We start from the raw sequence: 15,748 nt of genomic DNA on the forward strand, positions 1-15,748 counted from the left end.
TAATGTCTTGAGGAGTGTACATATTACAGAGAAGGAAGTCTTAAAGCGCATCAAGGTAGATAAATCCCTGGGACCTAATGAAGTGTATCCCAGGACGTTGTGGGAGGCTAGGGAGGAAATTGCAGGTCCTCTGGCAGGTATATTCGAATCATCGATAGTCATGGGTGAGGTGCCTGAAGATTGGAGGGTGTCAAATGTTGTGCTTATGTTTAAAAAGGGCTGCAAGGAAAAGCCTGGGAACTAAAGGCCAGTGAGCCTCACATCTGTAGTGGGTAAATTGTTAGACATATTTTGAGAGACAGGATCTACAGGCATTTAGAGAGGCAGGGATTAGGGACAGTCAGCATGGCTCTGTGAGTGGAAAATCATGTCTCTCAAATTTTATTGAGTTTTTTTGAAAGGGTAACCAAGAAGGTAGATAAGGGCAGTGCACTTAGAACATAAGAACATAAGAAATAGGAGCAGGAGTAGGCCATCTAGGCCTTCGAGCCTGCCCCGCCATTCAATAAGATCATGACTGATCTGTCGTGGCTCAGTTCCACATTCCCGCCCTCTCCCCATACCCTTAATCCCCTTGCCTATCAAAAACCTATCAACCCACGTCTTAAATATATTTAGCGAGGCAGCCTCCACCACTTCAACGGGCAGAGAATTCCAGAGATTCACCACCCTTTGAGTGAAGAAGTTCCTCCTCAACTCCGTTCTAAACTGCCCCCCCTTTATCTTGAGGCTGTGCCCCCTAGTCCTACTGTCCTTTCTGAGCGGGAAGAGCCTCTTCACCTCTATCCTATCCATCCCATTCATCATCTTATATGTCTCAATGAGATCTCCCCTCATTCTTCTAAACTCTAACATGTACAAGCCTAGTTTATTCAGCCTCTCCTCATAGTTCAACCCCCTCAACTCCAAACTAAATGTTTTATTTCCAAATTTACTGAAAATACAAAATTGGATAGGAGGGTGAGTTGTGAGGAAGATGCAGAGATGTTTCAGCGTGATTTAGACACGTGGTGAGTGGGCATATGCATTACAAATGCAGTATAATGTGGATAAATGTGAGGTTATCTACTTAAGTAGCAAAAATAAGAAGGCAGATTATTGAGCCAACATTTTGAGTCTGGATGACCCGTAGGACAAGTCACCTAGATTTTACCACTAAACTAATCCCAATTGCTTGCATTTGGCCCATATCCCTCAATACCCATCTTACCCATGTAACTGTCTAAATGCTTTTTAAAAGTCAAAATTGTACCCACCTCTTACTACTACCTCTGGCAGTGCGTTTCAGACACTCACAACCTTCATCACCATCCTATCCACTTCTGACTCCACATTCAAAGAGCTATGAACCTGTACCCTTAGATCTCTTTGTTCTATAACTCTCCCCATTGCCTTACCATTAACTGAGTTAGTGCTGTGAGAAGTGGATACTCAGTGAGAGCTAGGTGTCCTGTGTATCAGTCGCTGAAAGTGAGCGTGCAGGTACAGCTAAAGAAGGCAAATGGTATGTTGGCCATCATAGCAAGTGGATTTATGAACAGCAGTAGGGGTGTTTTACTGTAATTGTAAAGGGCGTTGGTGTGGTCACACAGCGTATTGTGTGCAGTCTTGGTGTCCATATCTAAGGAAGGCTATAGAGTGACTACAGTGAAGGTTTACTAAGCTGATTCCTGGGATGGCAGGTCTATCATATGAGGAGAAACTTAAGTCGGTTAGGATTATATTCATTGGAGTTTAGAAGGGTAAGAAGCAATTTCATAGAAACTTATAAAATTCTAACAGGATTAGGCAGGGTTAGATTCAGAAAGAATGAATCCAGTATGATAAGGATGAGCTTGATGCCTGTATGGACTTTAGCAAGGCCTTTGACAAGGTACTGCATAAGATTAAATCTCTCAGGATCCAGGGTGGGGTAGCCAATCGGATACAAAATTGCTTGATGACAGAAGCCAGAGGGTGGTCATAGAGGGTTGTTTTTCTAACTGGAGGCCTGTGACCAGGAATTCCTGAGGTGTGCCTCAGGAATTGGTGCTGAGTCCACTGTAATTTGTCATTTATATTAATAATTTGGAGTGGAATTTAGAAGGCATGATTGGTAAGTTTGCAGATGACACCAAGATTGGTGGCATAGTGGACAGTGAAGAAAGTTATCTCCGATTGCAACAGGATCTTGATCAATTGGGCCAGTGGACTGACAAATGGCAGATGGAGTTTAATTTTGACAAATGCGAGGTGATGCATTTTGGTAGACTGAATCAGGGCAGGACTTACTCAGTTAATGGTAGGGTGTTGGGGAGAATTATAGTACAAAGAGATTTAGGGGTACGTGTTCATAACTCTTTGAAAGTGGAGTCACAGGTGGATAGAATGGTGAAGAAGGCATTCGGCATGTTTGGTTTCTTCAGTCAGGACACTGAATACAGGAGTTGGGATGTCTTGTTGAAGTTGTACAAGACATTGGTAAGACCACACTTGGAATACTGGGTACAGTGCTAGTCATTCTATTATAGAAAGAATATTATTAAACTAGAATGAATGCAGAAAAGATTTACTAGGATGTTACTGGGACTTGATGGTTTGAGTTATAAGGATAGACTGGGACTTTTTTCTCTGGAGCGTAGGAAGCTTACGGGTGACCTTATAGAAGTCTGTAAAATAACGAGTGGTATAGATCAGCTAGATAGTCAATATCTTTTCCCAAAGATAGGAGAATCTAAAACTAGAGGGCAGAGGTTTAAGATGAGAGGGGAGAGATACAAAAGTGTCCAGAATGGCAATTTTTTCACACACAGGGTGGTGAGTGTCTGGAACAAGTTGCCAGAGGTAGTAGTAGAGGTGGATACAATTTTGAATATTTAGATAGTAACGTGGGTAAGATGGGTTTAGAGGGATATGGGCCAAATTTGGCAACTGGGACTAGTTTAGAGGTTAAAAAAGGGCAGCATGGACAAGTTGGGCCGAACAGCCTGTTTCCATGCTGTAAACCTCTGTAACTCTGTGAAACATCCTCTCCACATCCACCATTCAGGATCTTTTATGTTTCAGTGATGTTGCTTCTTTACCTAATCCTATCACATTGCACAATGCCAGCTCCAGTACCGCCTGCTGTCAGGTTGGCTCCAGAACGTTCTGTTTTAAGAAACTATCCTGAAAATATTCTGTGTATCCCTTATCCATGCTTCCTTTTTCTCTTCAATCTATGGGAAAATTCAAATTCCCATTGTACCTTTCTGGCAAAATGAATCCTGCCATTTCAGATGTGAATTAGCGATCCTCTTTAATTATGATGAAGATGTGCCCCTCTGGGTAAAGAACCTACCCCTGACATCCATCCTATAAGTACCACCCCTTAATTTAAAGCTACGCCCCCTCGTGCTAGTTTTCTCCATCCAAGGAAAAAGGCTATCACTGTCCACCCTATCTAAACCTCTAATCATCTTATATGTTTCAATAAGGTCCCCTCGTAGCCGCCTTCTTTCTAACGAAAACAACCCCAAATCCCTCAGTCTCTCCTCATAGGACCTCCCCTCCATACCAGGCAACATCCTGGTAAACCTCCTCTGCACCCTCTCCAAAGCCTCCACATCCTTCCTATAATGTGGCGACCAGAACTGCACACAATACTCCAAGTGCGGCCGCACCAGAGTTTTGTACAGTTGCAACATGACGCTGCGGCTCCTAAATTCAATCCCCCTACCAATAAACGCCAAGACACCATGTGCCTTCCTAACAACCCTATCTACTTGATTCCCAACTTTCAGGGATCTATGTACACATACACCTAGATCCCTCTGTTCATCCACACTATTCAGAGTCCTACCGTTAGCCCTATACTCTACACATCCGTTATTCCTAATATTTATTCCTACACATTATAGGAAGGATGTGGAGGCTTTGGAGAGGGTGCAGAGGAGGTTTACCAGGATGTTGCCTGGTATGGAGGGGAGGTCCTATGAGGAGAGACTGAGGGATTTGAGGTTGTTTTCGTTAGAAAGAAGGCGGCTACGAGGGGACCTTATTGAAACATATAAGATGATTAGAGGTTTAGATAGGGTGGACAGTGGTAGCCTTTTTCCTCTGATGGAGAAATCTAGCACGAGGGGGCATGGCTTTAAATTAAGGGGTGGTAGTTATAGGATGGATGTCAGGGGTAGGTTCTTTACCTAGAGGGTGGTGAGGGATTGGAATGCCCTGCCTGCTGCAGTTGTGAATGCGCCTAGTTTGGGGGCGTTTAAGAGATCCGTGGATAGGTTTATGGATGGTAAGGATTTGGTTTAGGTTAGAGGGTGATTGTTTTTTAACTGGTCGGCGCAACATCGTGGGCCGAAGGGCCTGTTCTGCGCTGTAATGTTCTATGTTCTATGTTCTATGTGCGGTGCTGGGGGGCTCTCTACAGTGTCCTGCCAAATATTTATCCTTCAACTGGCACCAAAAACAAATGAATTGGACCTTCGTCTTATTGCTGTTTGTGGGATCGTGCTGTGTATGAATTGTCTGCCTCCTTTATCTGCAAAAGCAGCAGTGACTGCTCTTCAAGCAGGGACAGTGAGGGCTGAGGGGAATATTTTTGTGATTACAGTGTTCTGCCAATGCCTGTCAGGTGCTTTGGTATGTCCTAGGAATGGAAATGGCACTATAGAAATGTCCGTTTGGTATTTGCTTTGTCCGTTTGCCAAGTTTGCTTTGTCCTTTCTGCAGCCTGAGAATCTGATCATGAGCCTGCTCACACACTCGGCACTGCCCGGCTCCCTGCTGACCGGCAGGGATGGATGTTTTGGACAGTCATGCAGTACCGCTTCAGCTGCTGCCAGCGTCCTCGCCTCGCTCTCCTCCTCTCACCACCCAACGCGGACCAGATCCCACACACTCCTCATGGAGAATGGTGCAGAGAGTTCACTATATCGCAGTGACAGGACTATCATGGAAGAGAGGTAATTGATAAACATAACACTGAATACTGTGAATGCGGGAAATCTGTGATCTAAATACAGGATGCTGCAAATACTCTGTCCGTAGTTGGGTGGGTAAGTTGGCTAGTGAAAGATGCCAATGGTGCAGGTTCAATCCCTGTACTGGCTGTGGTAATTCAATGGGGTCTATCTCCTTATCCTCCCCCATGTTTGGGTACAGAGTGGTGCCCCTCAACAGCAAAACCACTTGTCTCTCTCAAATGGGGAGAGAGATACCAATGGTCCTTTGTGAATTACAGTTAATTCCAATCTGTGCGGAGAGAGTGTCAGAGTTAATGTTTCAGGGCAAAAACATTTCATCAGTTCTGGAAAGTGTTAGAATGGGGTGAATGCTGTTAGCGCAAGTGGGCGAAACGACCACTACGGACTCAGGGTGTAGTTCAATAGCGGCACAGCTTTATTTTCTTTTACGTCGACAGAGGTGCAGTCAGGACATACAATCGGACTGTCCTGAAAGCACACTAAAGACTTCCCCACAACGGGCTACAGTTATACCTGAACTTTGGTGTAGTACACGATTCAAATGCCAATCCTTTATTTCAGCCATCCTGTTTTGATGTTTTCGAGTGTTGGGGCAATTGTTTTAAGTGTGTGATTGGTTATTAATGGTCTAGAATCTCTGGGGTTTGAACCATAGGTGTGTCATTGATTTCAAAAGAGGTTTGAGGGGCCAGGGACGTTTCCGTAACTATGCTAATTTTAGGTGTCTCCATGAGTTGTTTGACTGTTTTAGAACTGCTGATTTTGATGGGGTGGGGATGTGTTTTTTTAATTTAGTTCCTGTAGGTGCCATCCTGTCCAGCTTCCCTTACATGTTAGCCCTCATTTGCATTTTAAAAGCATGCTCTTGCCTCCTGATCAGTGTCTGTTACTTTGTGATTTTTAGTGGAGAGACTGAGTGTAACTTTAGTCTGCTTCCATTTTGTGTGCCCAAATTGATAAAATTTGTTGTCCAATAACAAAGCTTATTAGCAAGTACACTACAAATCAGGAGTCTGATGGGATACTCCCCACTTTTCTGGATAAGTGCAGCTCCAACAACACTCGAGAAGCTCAACATCATCCAGGATAAAGCAGCCCGCTTGACCACTACTCCATCTAGAAACACTCACACCCTCCACAATTGATGCAAAGTGGTAGCCATGTGTACCATCTGTAAGATATACTGCAGCAACTCACTGAGGCTCCTCCAACAGCACCTTCCAAACCCGCAACTTTCATCACCTAGAATGATAGGGGCAGCAGGTGAATGAGAACGCCACCACCTGCAAATTCCCCTCCAAGCCCCACACCATCCTCATTTAGAATAGGATGGGAAAGTAGCCCCCACCTTCCATGTAGTCTGGGATTAACAGTAATAACTCTAACTTCAAAGTGGCCACTTCAGCCAGTTATATCCACAGCACATGGCTCCCATCATCCCCAGCATGGGTCATTTCATTACCAGCGTTTACAAGGTAACAGAACAAAGACACAAAACCTTGTGGTTACCAGACATCTCTTCCCCTCCATTTTAAATAGTCTGCCTCCATTTTGAGTGTTCTTGTATTTAATAAACTCCATATAGCTTTCTTCTTCCTCCTTCAGTATATATCGTGAGAAGCTGTTCTCGTTGGCAAAAGGGTTGAAAACCATCGGGCTCAGATTTAAGATGTGTAGGTTAGGGGGTTTAGTGGGGTAAGTGAGTGGTGTTACGAGGATAGGGTGGGAGAGATTGAGTTTAAAATTTATTTATTAATGTCACAAGTAGGCTTACATTAACTGCAATGAAGTTACTGTGAAAATCCCTTAGTTGCCACATTCCGGTGTCTGTTCGGGTACACTGAGGAAGAATTTAGCATGGCCAGCGCACCTAACCAGCGTGTCTTTCAGACTGTGGGAGGAAACCGGAGCACGCAGAGGACACCCGCACAGACAGTGACGCAAGCCAGGAATTGAACCAGGGTTCCTGGCACTGTGAGGCAGCAGTGCTAACCACTGTGCCACCATGCTGCCGCAAAGTTGTAACTGTCTGAACCTGATTATTTAACTGCTAGTTAATGCTTAGTGTATCTGTGTATGTCTAATTTCTGTGCTTTCCTTTGTTACCTCAGCACATCAGCAAGTGTAGGATCAGGGAGATCTCTGCTTCTTGCAAACTTTGCTTCAACAGAAATGAGTCTTCACGCTATTTATATGCATGAGGTAAGCATAAAATGAGCAGGTTCTTCTATGCTTTCTAATGATTGGGGGTGGGTAGTCAGAGATGCTGGGTCTTTATTTTGGTGGGTGATGTGTAGAATCCTTTCCTCATTCACCTTTTTCTCTTTTGCAGCTCCATCAGCAGAGTGCGCAGCCTCAGTCTATGGGACATGGATCCCAGACTCGCAGTTCAAACACCGAGCAACCCACTGCCCCAGGTACCTGGCTTACATGTAACTGATGATACAATGAGAGAGGCTGAGGCAAGCACCAAGCTTGGCAAACAGCACTAACAGAGAGGAGGATGTAAATCAGGAGAGACAGTGTTGCACCTGGATTGTAGGAGGGGGAACAGTACAGGGAACAGTGTATATGTGACGTCTCTCTGGGATAAGCAAGAAGTCAATGGATTTTGTGGCGCAGATCAAAAAAATGGCCTAACAGAATAGGATTGTCATAGAGGTTTACAGCATGGAAACAGGCCCTTTGGCCAACTTGTCCATGCCACCTTTTTTTTAAAACTCCTAAGCTAATTCCAATTGACCACATTTGGCCCATATCCCTCGATACCCATGTAACTGTCTGAATGCTTTTTAAAAGATAAAATTGTACCCATCTCTACTACTACCTCTGGCAGCTTGTTCCAGACACTCACCACCCTCTGAAAAAATTGTCCCTCTGGACACTTTTGTATCTCTCCCCTCTCACCTTAAACCTATGATATTGACTATCTTGTTGATCTGTGTCCCTCATTATTTTATAGACCTCTATAAGATCACCCCTCAGCTTCCTACGCTCCAGAGGAAAAATGTCACAGTCTATTCAGCCTCTCCTTATAACTCAAACCATCAAGTCCGAATAGCATCCTAATAAATATTTTCTGCACTCTTTCTAGTTTAATAATATCCTTTCTATAATAGGGTGACCAGAATTACACACAGTATTCCAAGTGTGGCCTTACCAATGTCTTGTACAACTTCAACAAGATGTCCCAACTCCTGTATTCAATGTTCTGACTGATGAAACCAAGCTTGCTGAATGCCATCTTCACCACTCTGTCCACCTGTGACTCTACTTTCAAGGAGCTATAAACATGTACCCCTAGATCTTTGTTCTGTAACTCTCCCCAACCATTAATTGAATAAGTCCTGCCCTGGTTCAATCTACCAAAATGCATTACCTCGCATTTGTCTAAATTAAACTCCATCTGCCATTCGTCAGCCCACTGGCTCAATTGATCAAGATTTTACTGCAATTGGAGATAACCTTCCTCCCTGTCCATCATGCCACCAATCTTGGTGTCATTTGCAAACTTACTAACCATGCCCCCTATATTCTCATCCAAATCATTAATATAAATGATAAATGACAAATAACAGTAGGCCCAGCACTGATCCCTGAGGCACACCACTGGTCACAGGCCTCCAGTTTGAAAAACAACTCTCTACAACCACTTTTTGGCTTCTGTCAAGAAGCCAATTTTGTATCCATTTAGATACCTCACCCTGGTTCCCGTGAGACTTAACTTTATAGAACCATAGAAAATTACAGCTCAGAAACAGGCCTTTTGGCCCTTCTTGTCTATGCCAAACCATTTTTTGCTTAGTCCCACTGACACAACAACCTACCATGTCAAAGGCAATTGAGGGACTGAATGGCCTCCTCTTGTTCTTTAGCTCTACACAGCCTTCGGCAGATGTCTCCCAAAACACCCTTTCGGTCCATTGAGCCTGCACCAACAACAATCCCACCCAGGATTTGTTATCTTAACCCTATGTATTTATCTTGCTATTCCCCCGGACACTAAGGAGCAATTTTGCATGGGCAATCACCACATGTTTAGAATACGGGAGGAAATGCAGACACGGGGTTAGGTGCAAACTCCATACAGTCACCCAAGGTTGGAATTGAACCTGGCACTGCGAGGCAGCAGTGCTAACCACTGTATTGCTGTCTTCTTCCTCCTCCCCACGTGCTCAGCATTTTATCAGATTTCATTGCAGATCAAGTGTGAAATTTTGCTCCTCTATCTGGCTGGCGATCGGTGTCTCCTTTCGTTTTTTCACTTCTTGAGCCCCCGCCCTCATGGGGAGTATTCACAGTTCCCAAGATACACCACAAAAGCATAAACCACAAATAGAGATGTTTAGGGAGTTAACCAAACAGCTCGTAACCAAAAGAGAGCTTGTAGGAAATCTATTGAAGGAGAGGTGTACGGAAGGGTATTCTGGAGAGATGGAGAGGTGTAGGGGGATATTCTAGAGAGAGTGGTTGGGGTGGAAGGGTCTATGGGGAGGATGGAGTGGGTGGGAGAAGGGGAGGCCAGGCGAGGAGTTGGGGGGGGGGTGATGGTGCGTGGTGAGGAGGGAGTGGATGGCATGGGGGTGGGTGATGCCTCCTTGTTCATCATTCTGACTTTCAGTGACAAAGTTTTCCACTTTCTGATGGATTCTGTTTCCACCCCCCATACCCCCTCAGTGCCCCCACTGAGTTCACCAGAGACACTAACAGCCTATTCACAGCTACACCTTGGGGGCTGGGCTGAAGAAACTGAGGAGGAATCTCCCCTTAATAACCCACCAGCACCGCAGGACCATGAGGATGAAGTGCCTTCTAAGATGAACAGGGTGAGTGTCTGAAATGATTCTGTCTTTAATCCTCATCCGTAATGAAAGCTGTGACTCTCACTGGGGTACGGGTCCCACACACACACTGACTCTCACTGGGGTACGGGTCCCACACACACACTGACTCTCACTGGGGTACGGGTCTCACACACTGACTCTCACTGGGGTACGGGTCTCACACACACTGACTCTCACTGGGGTACGGGTCCCACACACACTGACTCTCACTGGGGTACGGGTCCCACACACACACTGACTCTCACTGGGGTACAGGTCCCACACACACTGACTCTCACTGGGGTACGGGTTTTGCACACACTGACTCATTGTGTGTGGAACCCATACCCCACTGAGTCATAGAACATAGAACACTACAGCACAAACAGGCCCTTCGGCCCACGAGTTGCGCCGATCACATCAACACCTACCAACCTACAGACCTATCTATAACCCTCAATCTCATTAAACCCCATATACTCATCCAGAAGTCTTTTAAAAGACCCCAGCGAGTTCGCCTCCACCACCACTGACGGCAGCCGATTCCATTCACTCACCACCCTCTGAGTGAAAAACTTACCCCTAACATCACTTCTGAACTTCCCTCCTTGCACCTTAAATCTGTGTCCTCTCGTAGCAACCATTTCAACCCGGGGAAATAGCCTCTGAGAGTCCACCCTATCTATTCCTCTCAACATTTTGTAAACCTCTATCAGGTCGCCTCTCAACCTTCGTCTCTCCAGGGAAAAGAGTCCCAGCTCCCTCAACCTAACTTCATAAGGCATGCCTCCCAGTCCAGGCAACATCCTTGTAAATCTCCTCTGTACCCTTTCAATAGCTTCTACATCTTTCCTATAGTGAGGCGACCAGAACTGCGCACAATACTCTAAATGAGGCCTGACAAGGGTCTTATAAAGTTGCAGCATTACCTCCCGACTCCTAAACTCAATCCCTCGATTAATGAAGGCCAGTACACCATACGCCTTCTTGACCACCTCCTCCACCTGCGAGGCCGATTTAAGAGTCCTGTGGACCCGGACCCCGAGATCCTTCTGCTCTTCAACACTACTCAGACTCCTGCCCTTGATAGTGTACTCGTTCATCCCGTTGGTTCTGCCAAAATGGACGACTACACATTTATCCGCGTTGAAGTCCATCTGCCACTTCTCCGCCCAGTCCTGCATCCTATCTATGTCCTGCTGCAACTTTTGCCATCCTTCCAGACCATCCACAACACCACCGACCTTCGTGTCATCAGCGAACTTACTTACCCATCCCTCCACTTCCTCATCCAGGTCATTTATGAAAATGACAAACAACAAGGGTCCCAGAACAGATCCTTGAGGCACACCGCTGGTGACTGACCTCCATTCAGAAAAAGCCCCATCCACAACCACTCTCTGCCTTCTGCAGGCAAGCCAATTTTGGATCCACAAGGCCAAAGGCCCTTGGATCCCATGCCCTCTCACCTTCTCAAGAAGTCTTGCATGGGGGACCTTATCAAACGCCTTGCTGAAGTCCGTGTACACTACGTCCACGGCACTTCCTTCGTCAATGTGTTTAGTCACATTATCGAAGAACTCAACTAGGCTTGTAAGGCACGACCTGCCCTTGACAAATCCATGCTGACTATTCCTGATCATGTCAAACCTCTCCAAATGTTCATAAATCTTGTCCCTCAGAAGCCTCTCCATCAGCTTACCAACTACTGAGGTCAGACTCACCGGACGGTAATTTCCCGGGCTATCTCCGTTCCCTTTCTTGAAAATAGGAACTACATCCGCAATCCTCCAATCCTCCGGAACCTCTCCCGTCTCCATTGACGACGCAAAGATCATCGCCAGGGGCTCTGCAATCTCTTCCCTCGCCTCCCACAGTATCCTGGGGTACATCCCATCTGGTCCAGGCGACTTATCTACCTTGATAGAATTCAAAAGTTCCAACACATCCTCCTCCTTAATATTCACGTACTCAATCTTTTCCATCTGCTGCAAATCCAGTGACCCCTACTCCAGTGAGAGTCAGTGTCTGTGGAATCCATACCCCACACTGACTCTCACTGGGGTACGGGTCCCACACACACTGACTCTCACTGGGGTACGGGTCCCACACACACTGACTCTCACTGGGGTACGGGTCCCACACACACTGACTCTCACTGGGGTACGGGTCCCACACATACTGACTCTCACTGGGGTACGGCTCCCACACACACTGACTCTCACTGGGGTACGGGTCCCACACACACTGACTCTCACTGGGGTACGGGTCCCACACACACTGACTCTCACTGGGGTACGGGTCCCACACACACACTGACTCTCACTGGGGTACGGGTCCCACACACACTGACTCTCACTGGGGTATGGGTCCCACACACACTGACTCTCACTGGGATGTGGGTTCCATTAATACAGGATTGGAGAATTGTTGCGATGCAGAAAGAGGACATTCATCCTATCGTGTCTGCCTTGGTTCTTCAAACGAGCATCATGACGTAGTGCCATTTCCCCATAACCCTGCATATTGTTTTATCCAAATGGGGTTCTAGCAGAATGGTTTAACTCAGTTGGCTGGACAGCTGGTTAATGAAGCAGAGTGGCACCAATGGCGCAGGTTTGATTCCCGTACCGGTTGATGATGTCCATAAAGGCCCCACCTTCTCAACATCGCCCTTGCCTGAGATGCAGTGACCCTCAGGTTAAATCACCACCAGACAGTCTTTCCCTTAAAGGAGGAGCAGTCTATGGTATTCTGGGATATAGTGATCCCATGGACGACGAGGTGAATGCCATAAAAGAGGCACCAGCCCCCAAAAATACATCTGAGTTCGTCTCGTTTTTGGGAACGGTAACTTATAATGGACTTTTATCCCCCCAACTTGTCGATTGTATTGACCCCCTTGTATATTCTGCTAAAGAACCACCAGACTTCCCAGATAGAAGCTTTCAGCAGAGCAAAATAATTGCTGCATTCTCTGGACTTGTTAGGACCTTTCAGCCCGTCTAAGGAACTAGTATTGACCTGTGATTTCTCTCCCTACGGCCTTGGTGTAGTCCCATGAGATGGACAATGGATCTGAAAGGCCACCAACTGAAGTGGTAACACCTGTAGTTTCTGCCCAGGTTGCAGTTCCAGTCCCAAACTACCCTCTTCTGTCGTCTTGCCGTCATGGTGACTGGGGTGGGGGGTTGGGGGGGGGGGGGGTGGGGGAGGGGGGTGATAATTGACAGTGTCGTCCACATCTGGAGATACTTTGAGAGCAGCTGGTTTTCAGGGCTGAATTTCCCACTTAATCCCTTCACAAGCTCAGCCAGACAGGAGCCTGTGTTCTGACTGGTGAAAACACCCTCATTTTCCCATTGTCTGTTTCCCTTGACAGGTTTAAATATTCGGATTGGACTGATCTCATGGCCTTAACCGATCACAAACCCGTGGTGAAGCGAGGTTTTGATCTTGTGGTATCCAGGCTTGCAGTTGGTGATTGAAAACTTTTCCTGGACTTCTGTTGCACTAAAGAGACATCAACGTCTTCCAGAATCTTCTGCTGTTCACATTACGCTTTGCCTGTTGTCAACCCATCTGACCAATTGCAGTGGGTGGAGACTGGAGCTTCCTGCAAGCTGATGTGAATATTTTAATGAATGTTCTTTTTTAAAAAAGAACTTGTGCATAAGGAATGAAACTTTGTCAGTGTTTGTGGCTTCGCTACAGCAGCATGAGCCGTCGATAGGAGGGATTGTATTTGGATTTAAACTGATGAGTATTACCGCCGGGCTCTGAGGGGAAGGCACTGAGGTAAATTCAATAAGGCAGGGAGGGAGGACGGAGCCTAACCTTGCCAGTGAGATGGAGCTGGTGCACTGAGGGAGGGCAAGTAAAATCAGAGGCACTTCTGACTCTTCATCCTTTTCTTATCCCTCTGTCTGGGTAAGCTTTCACTGGGAGGTGTGTGGAGTAATTTGAGGTAGAATTTAAATCCAGAATCTGGTCGATGTGGCTGGATGGTCCCTAGGGGTCAGTGAATGTTGGGGTCAGCTTTGAGACCTTTCATGCCATTGCACCCCATTCTGTCCCACCAAAAGCAGCTGAATGTTTGTCTAGTGATTTCCTCTCATCAGGATACAGATTGTACCAGCACCATGCTTGCCTCATCTGGGCATCATTCGCAGGCTTGGATTGTGGGGCAATTTGCCACTGAAGGCATCGCAGGCACACCGACCCCACCCCAGCACCACTGGAGTTCCTACAGGGATTCTGGTAAGTAGAGTCCCATCCCCTATTGGGAGGTGCTTGTCCCCACTGAAACCTACCTCAAAACCTGACTCTCAGACTGACGTGGCAGGAAGAGGCCAATTTGGCTCACTGTGCTTGCTCTTTGAAAGAGCTTTCCGGTTGATTCCGTTACCTCCCTGCGCTTTCTCCACCCACCCCGTGCTTTATCCAAATCCTCCTTGAGAGTTATGGAATGTGTTTCCATCAGCCTTTCGGGCAGCTTCTTCCCAAGCACAACTTCCCTGTTGCTGTCAATCCTTGCTCATGGCTCTGCAATGTGTGTCCACTGGTTACTGACCCTCTAGATACTGGAACCAGCTTCTCCTTATTTATTCTGTCAAAGCCCTTCAAGATTATGGACACCTATCAAATCTCCTCTTAATCTCTCTGCCCTAATTGCTAAGAGATTATTTATATTGAACAGACAGTGTGGCGTGAACTGTGTGCTCAGGACCACCTTCAGTAACCTTACTGCCTGAATTGCTCCTGCACACTCCCAAGCCACTCCGTCAATTGGACAGTTTCTCTGTTCTGGGCTCTCCAGTCTGATGCTTTGTCAGCTGGAGTTTCAAGCAATTGTGTGTAATTTTGGGATGTCATATTGCTGTTACACCATTGCATTGCACTCACTCGTGGGAAAGAGGCCTCTGCTGTCTGCCACCTGATGCCCAAATACCCACCATCCAGCTAAGGGATCGATTGCTCTGAGAGCCAACAGCAAGCAACGAGCTCCCATTGTCAAACTAGTGCCAAGATGCTGACAAATAGAACCAACCAATTGCCTCCTCATTGATGGGACAGGTGAGGGAGCTTTACTCTGTATCTAATCCCGTGCTGTACCTGTCCTGGGAGTGTTTGATGGGGACAATGTAGAGGGAGCTTTACTCTGTATCTAACCTCGTGCTGTACCTTGTCCTGGGAGTGTTTGATGGGGACAGCGTAGAGGGAGCTTTACTCTGTATCTAACCCCGTGCTGTACCTGTCCTGGAGTGTTTGATGGGGACACTGGAGAGGGAGCTTTACTCTATCTAACCCTGTGCTGTACCTGTCCTGGGAGTGTTTAATTAGGGCAGTGAGTGCCAGTGTAAGTATTAACTTTAATCGCCAGCTTATGCTGGTCAGCGGTGCTAGCTGTGTGTGGTGGTGTTCTCATTGAATAAATTCATTTTAAAATTAAACGATCAGCTACGAGGTGCGATGATGTTAGTTGATTTTACAAAGTGACAACTGCTAAATAGAAAAGTTTTATTAAATATTTATAACCGAAATTCTGGTGCAAGTTTTTTTCAACCAATTACTGATCCTGCTAAGTTATCCATTATTCAGATTGCAAAGGGACATCACAGCATAAAGGTAAAATATTAACTGAATAAACCTGTATGTATTTAATTTCTTTCACATTCTCAGGATGTCATAGCCGCCGAAATACTTCTGGACATAAATAGGAGCAGGAGTAGGCCATCTAGCCCTTCGAGCCTGCCCCGCCATTCAATAAGATCATGGCTGATCTGAAGTGGATCAGTTCCACTTTCCCGCTTTCTCCCCATAACCCTTAATTCCCCTGTCTATCAAAAACCTATCTACTCGTGACTTAAATATATTTAGTGAGGTAGCCTCCACCACTCCAACGGGCAGGGAATTCCAGAGGTTCACCACCGTTTGAGTGAAGAAGTTCCTCCTCAACTCCGTTCTAAACTG

General features: G+C 46.2%; 1 protein-coding gene across 3 annotated transcripts in view; it reads left to right on the top strand.

Moving 5' to 3' along the window:
* The window catches only part of atg9b (autophagy related 9B), a 72,301-nt gene extending 56,983 nt beyond the window's left edge, over positions 1–15,318 (top strand). For all 3 annotated transcript variants that reach the window (XM_080194787.1, XM_080194785.1, XM_080194786.1), the window contains exons 11-15: positions 4,699–4,931; positions 7,064–7,154; positions 7,285–7,369; positions 9,630–9,778; positions 13,158–15,318. In XM_080194787.1, coding sequence (XP_080050913.1) covers positions 4,699–4,931; positions 7,064–7,154; positions 7,285–7,369; positions 9,630–9,778; positions 13,158–13,163 — 564 coding nt within the window. In that variant the 3' untranslated portion in view covers positions 13,164–15,318. The remainder of the gene's footprint in view (positions 1–4,698; positions 4,932–7,063; positions 7,155–7,284; positions 7,370–9,629; positions 9,779–13,157) is intronic.
* The last annotated feature ends 430 nt before the right edge of the window (positions 15,319–15,748 follow it).

This window comes from Carcharhinus amblyrhynchos, chromosome 8 (genome assembly GCF_965287045.1).
Source record: "Carcharhinus amblyrhynchos chromosome 8, sCarAmb.v2.hapA, whole genome shotgun sequence".
Taxonomy (NCBI): Eukaryota; Metazoa; Chordata; class Chondrichthyes; order Carcharhiniformes; family Carcharhinidae; genus Carcharhinus; species Carcharhinus amblyrhynchos.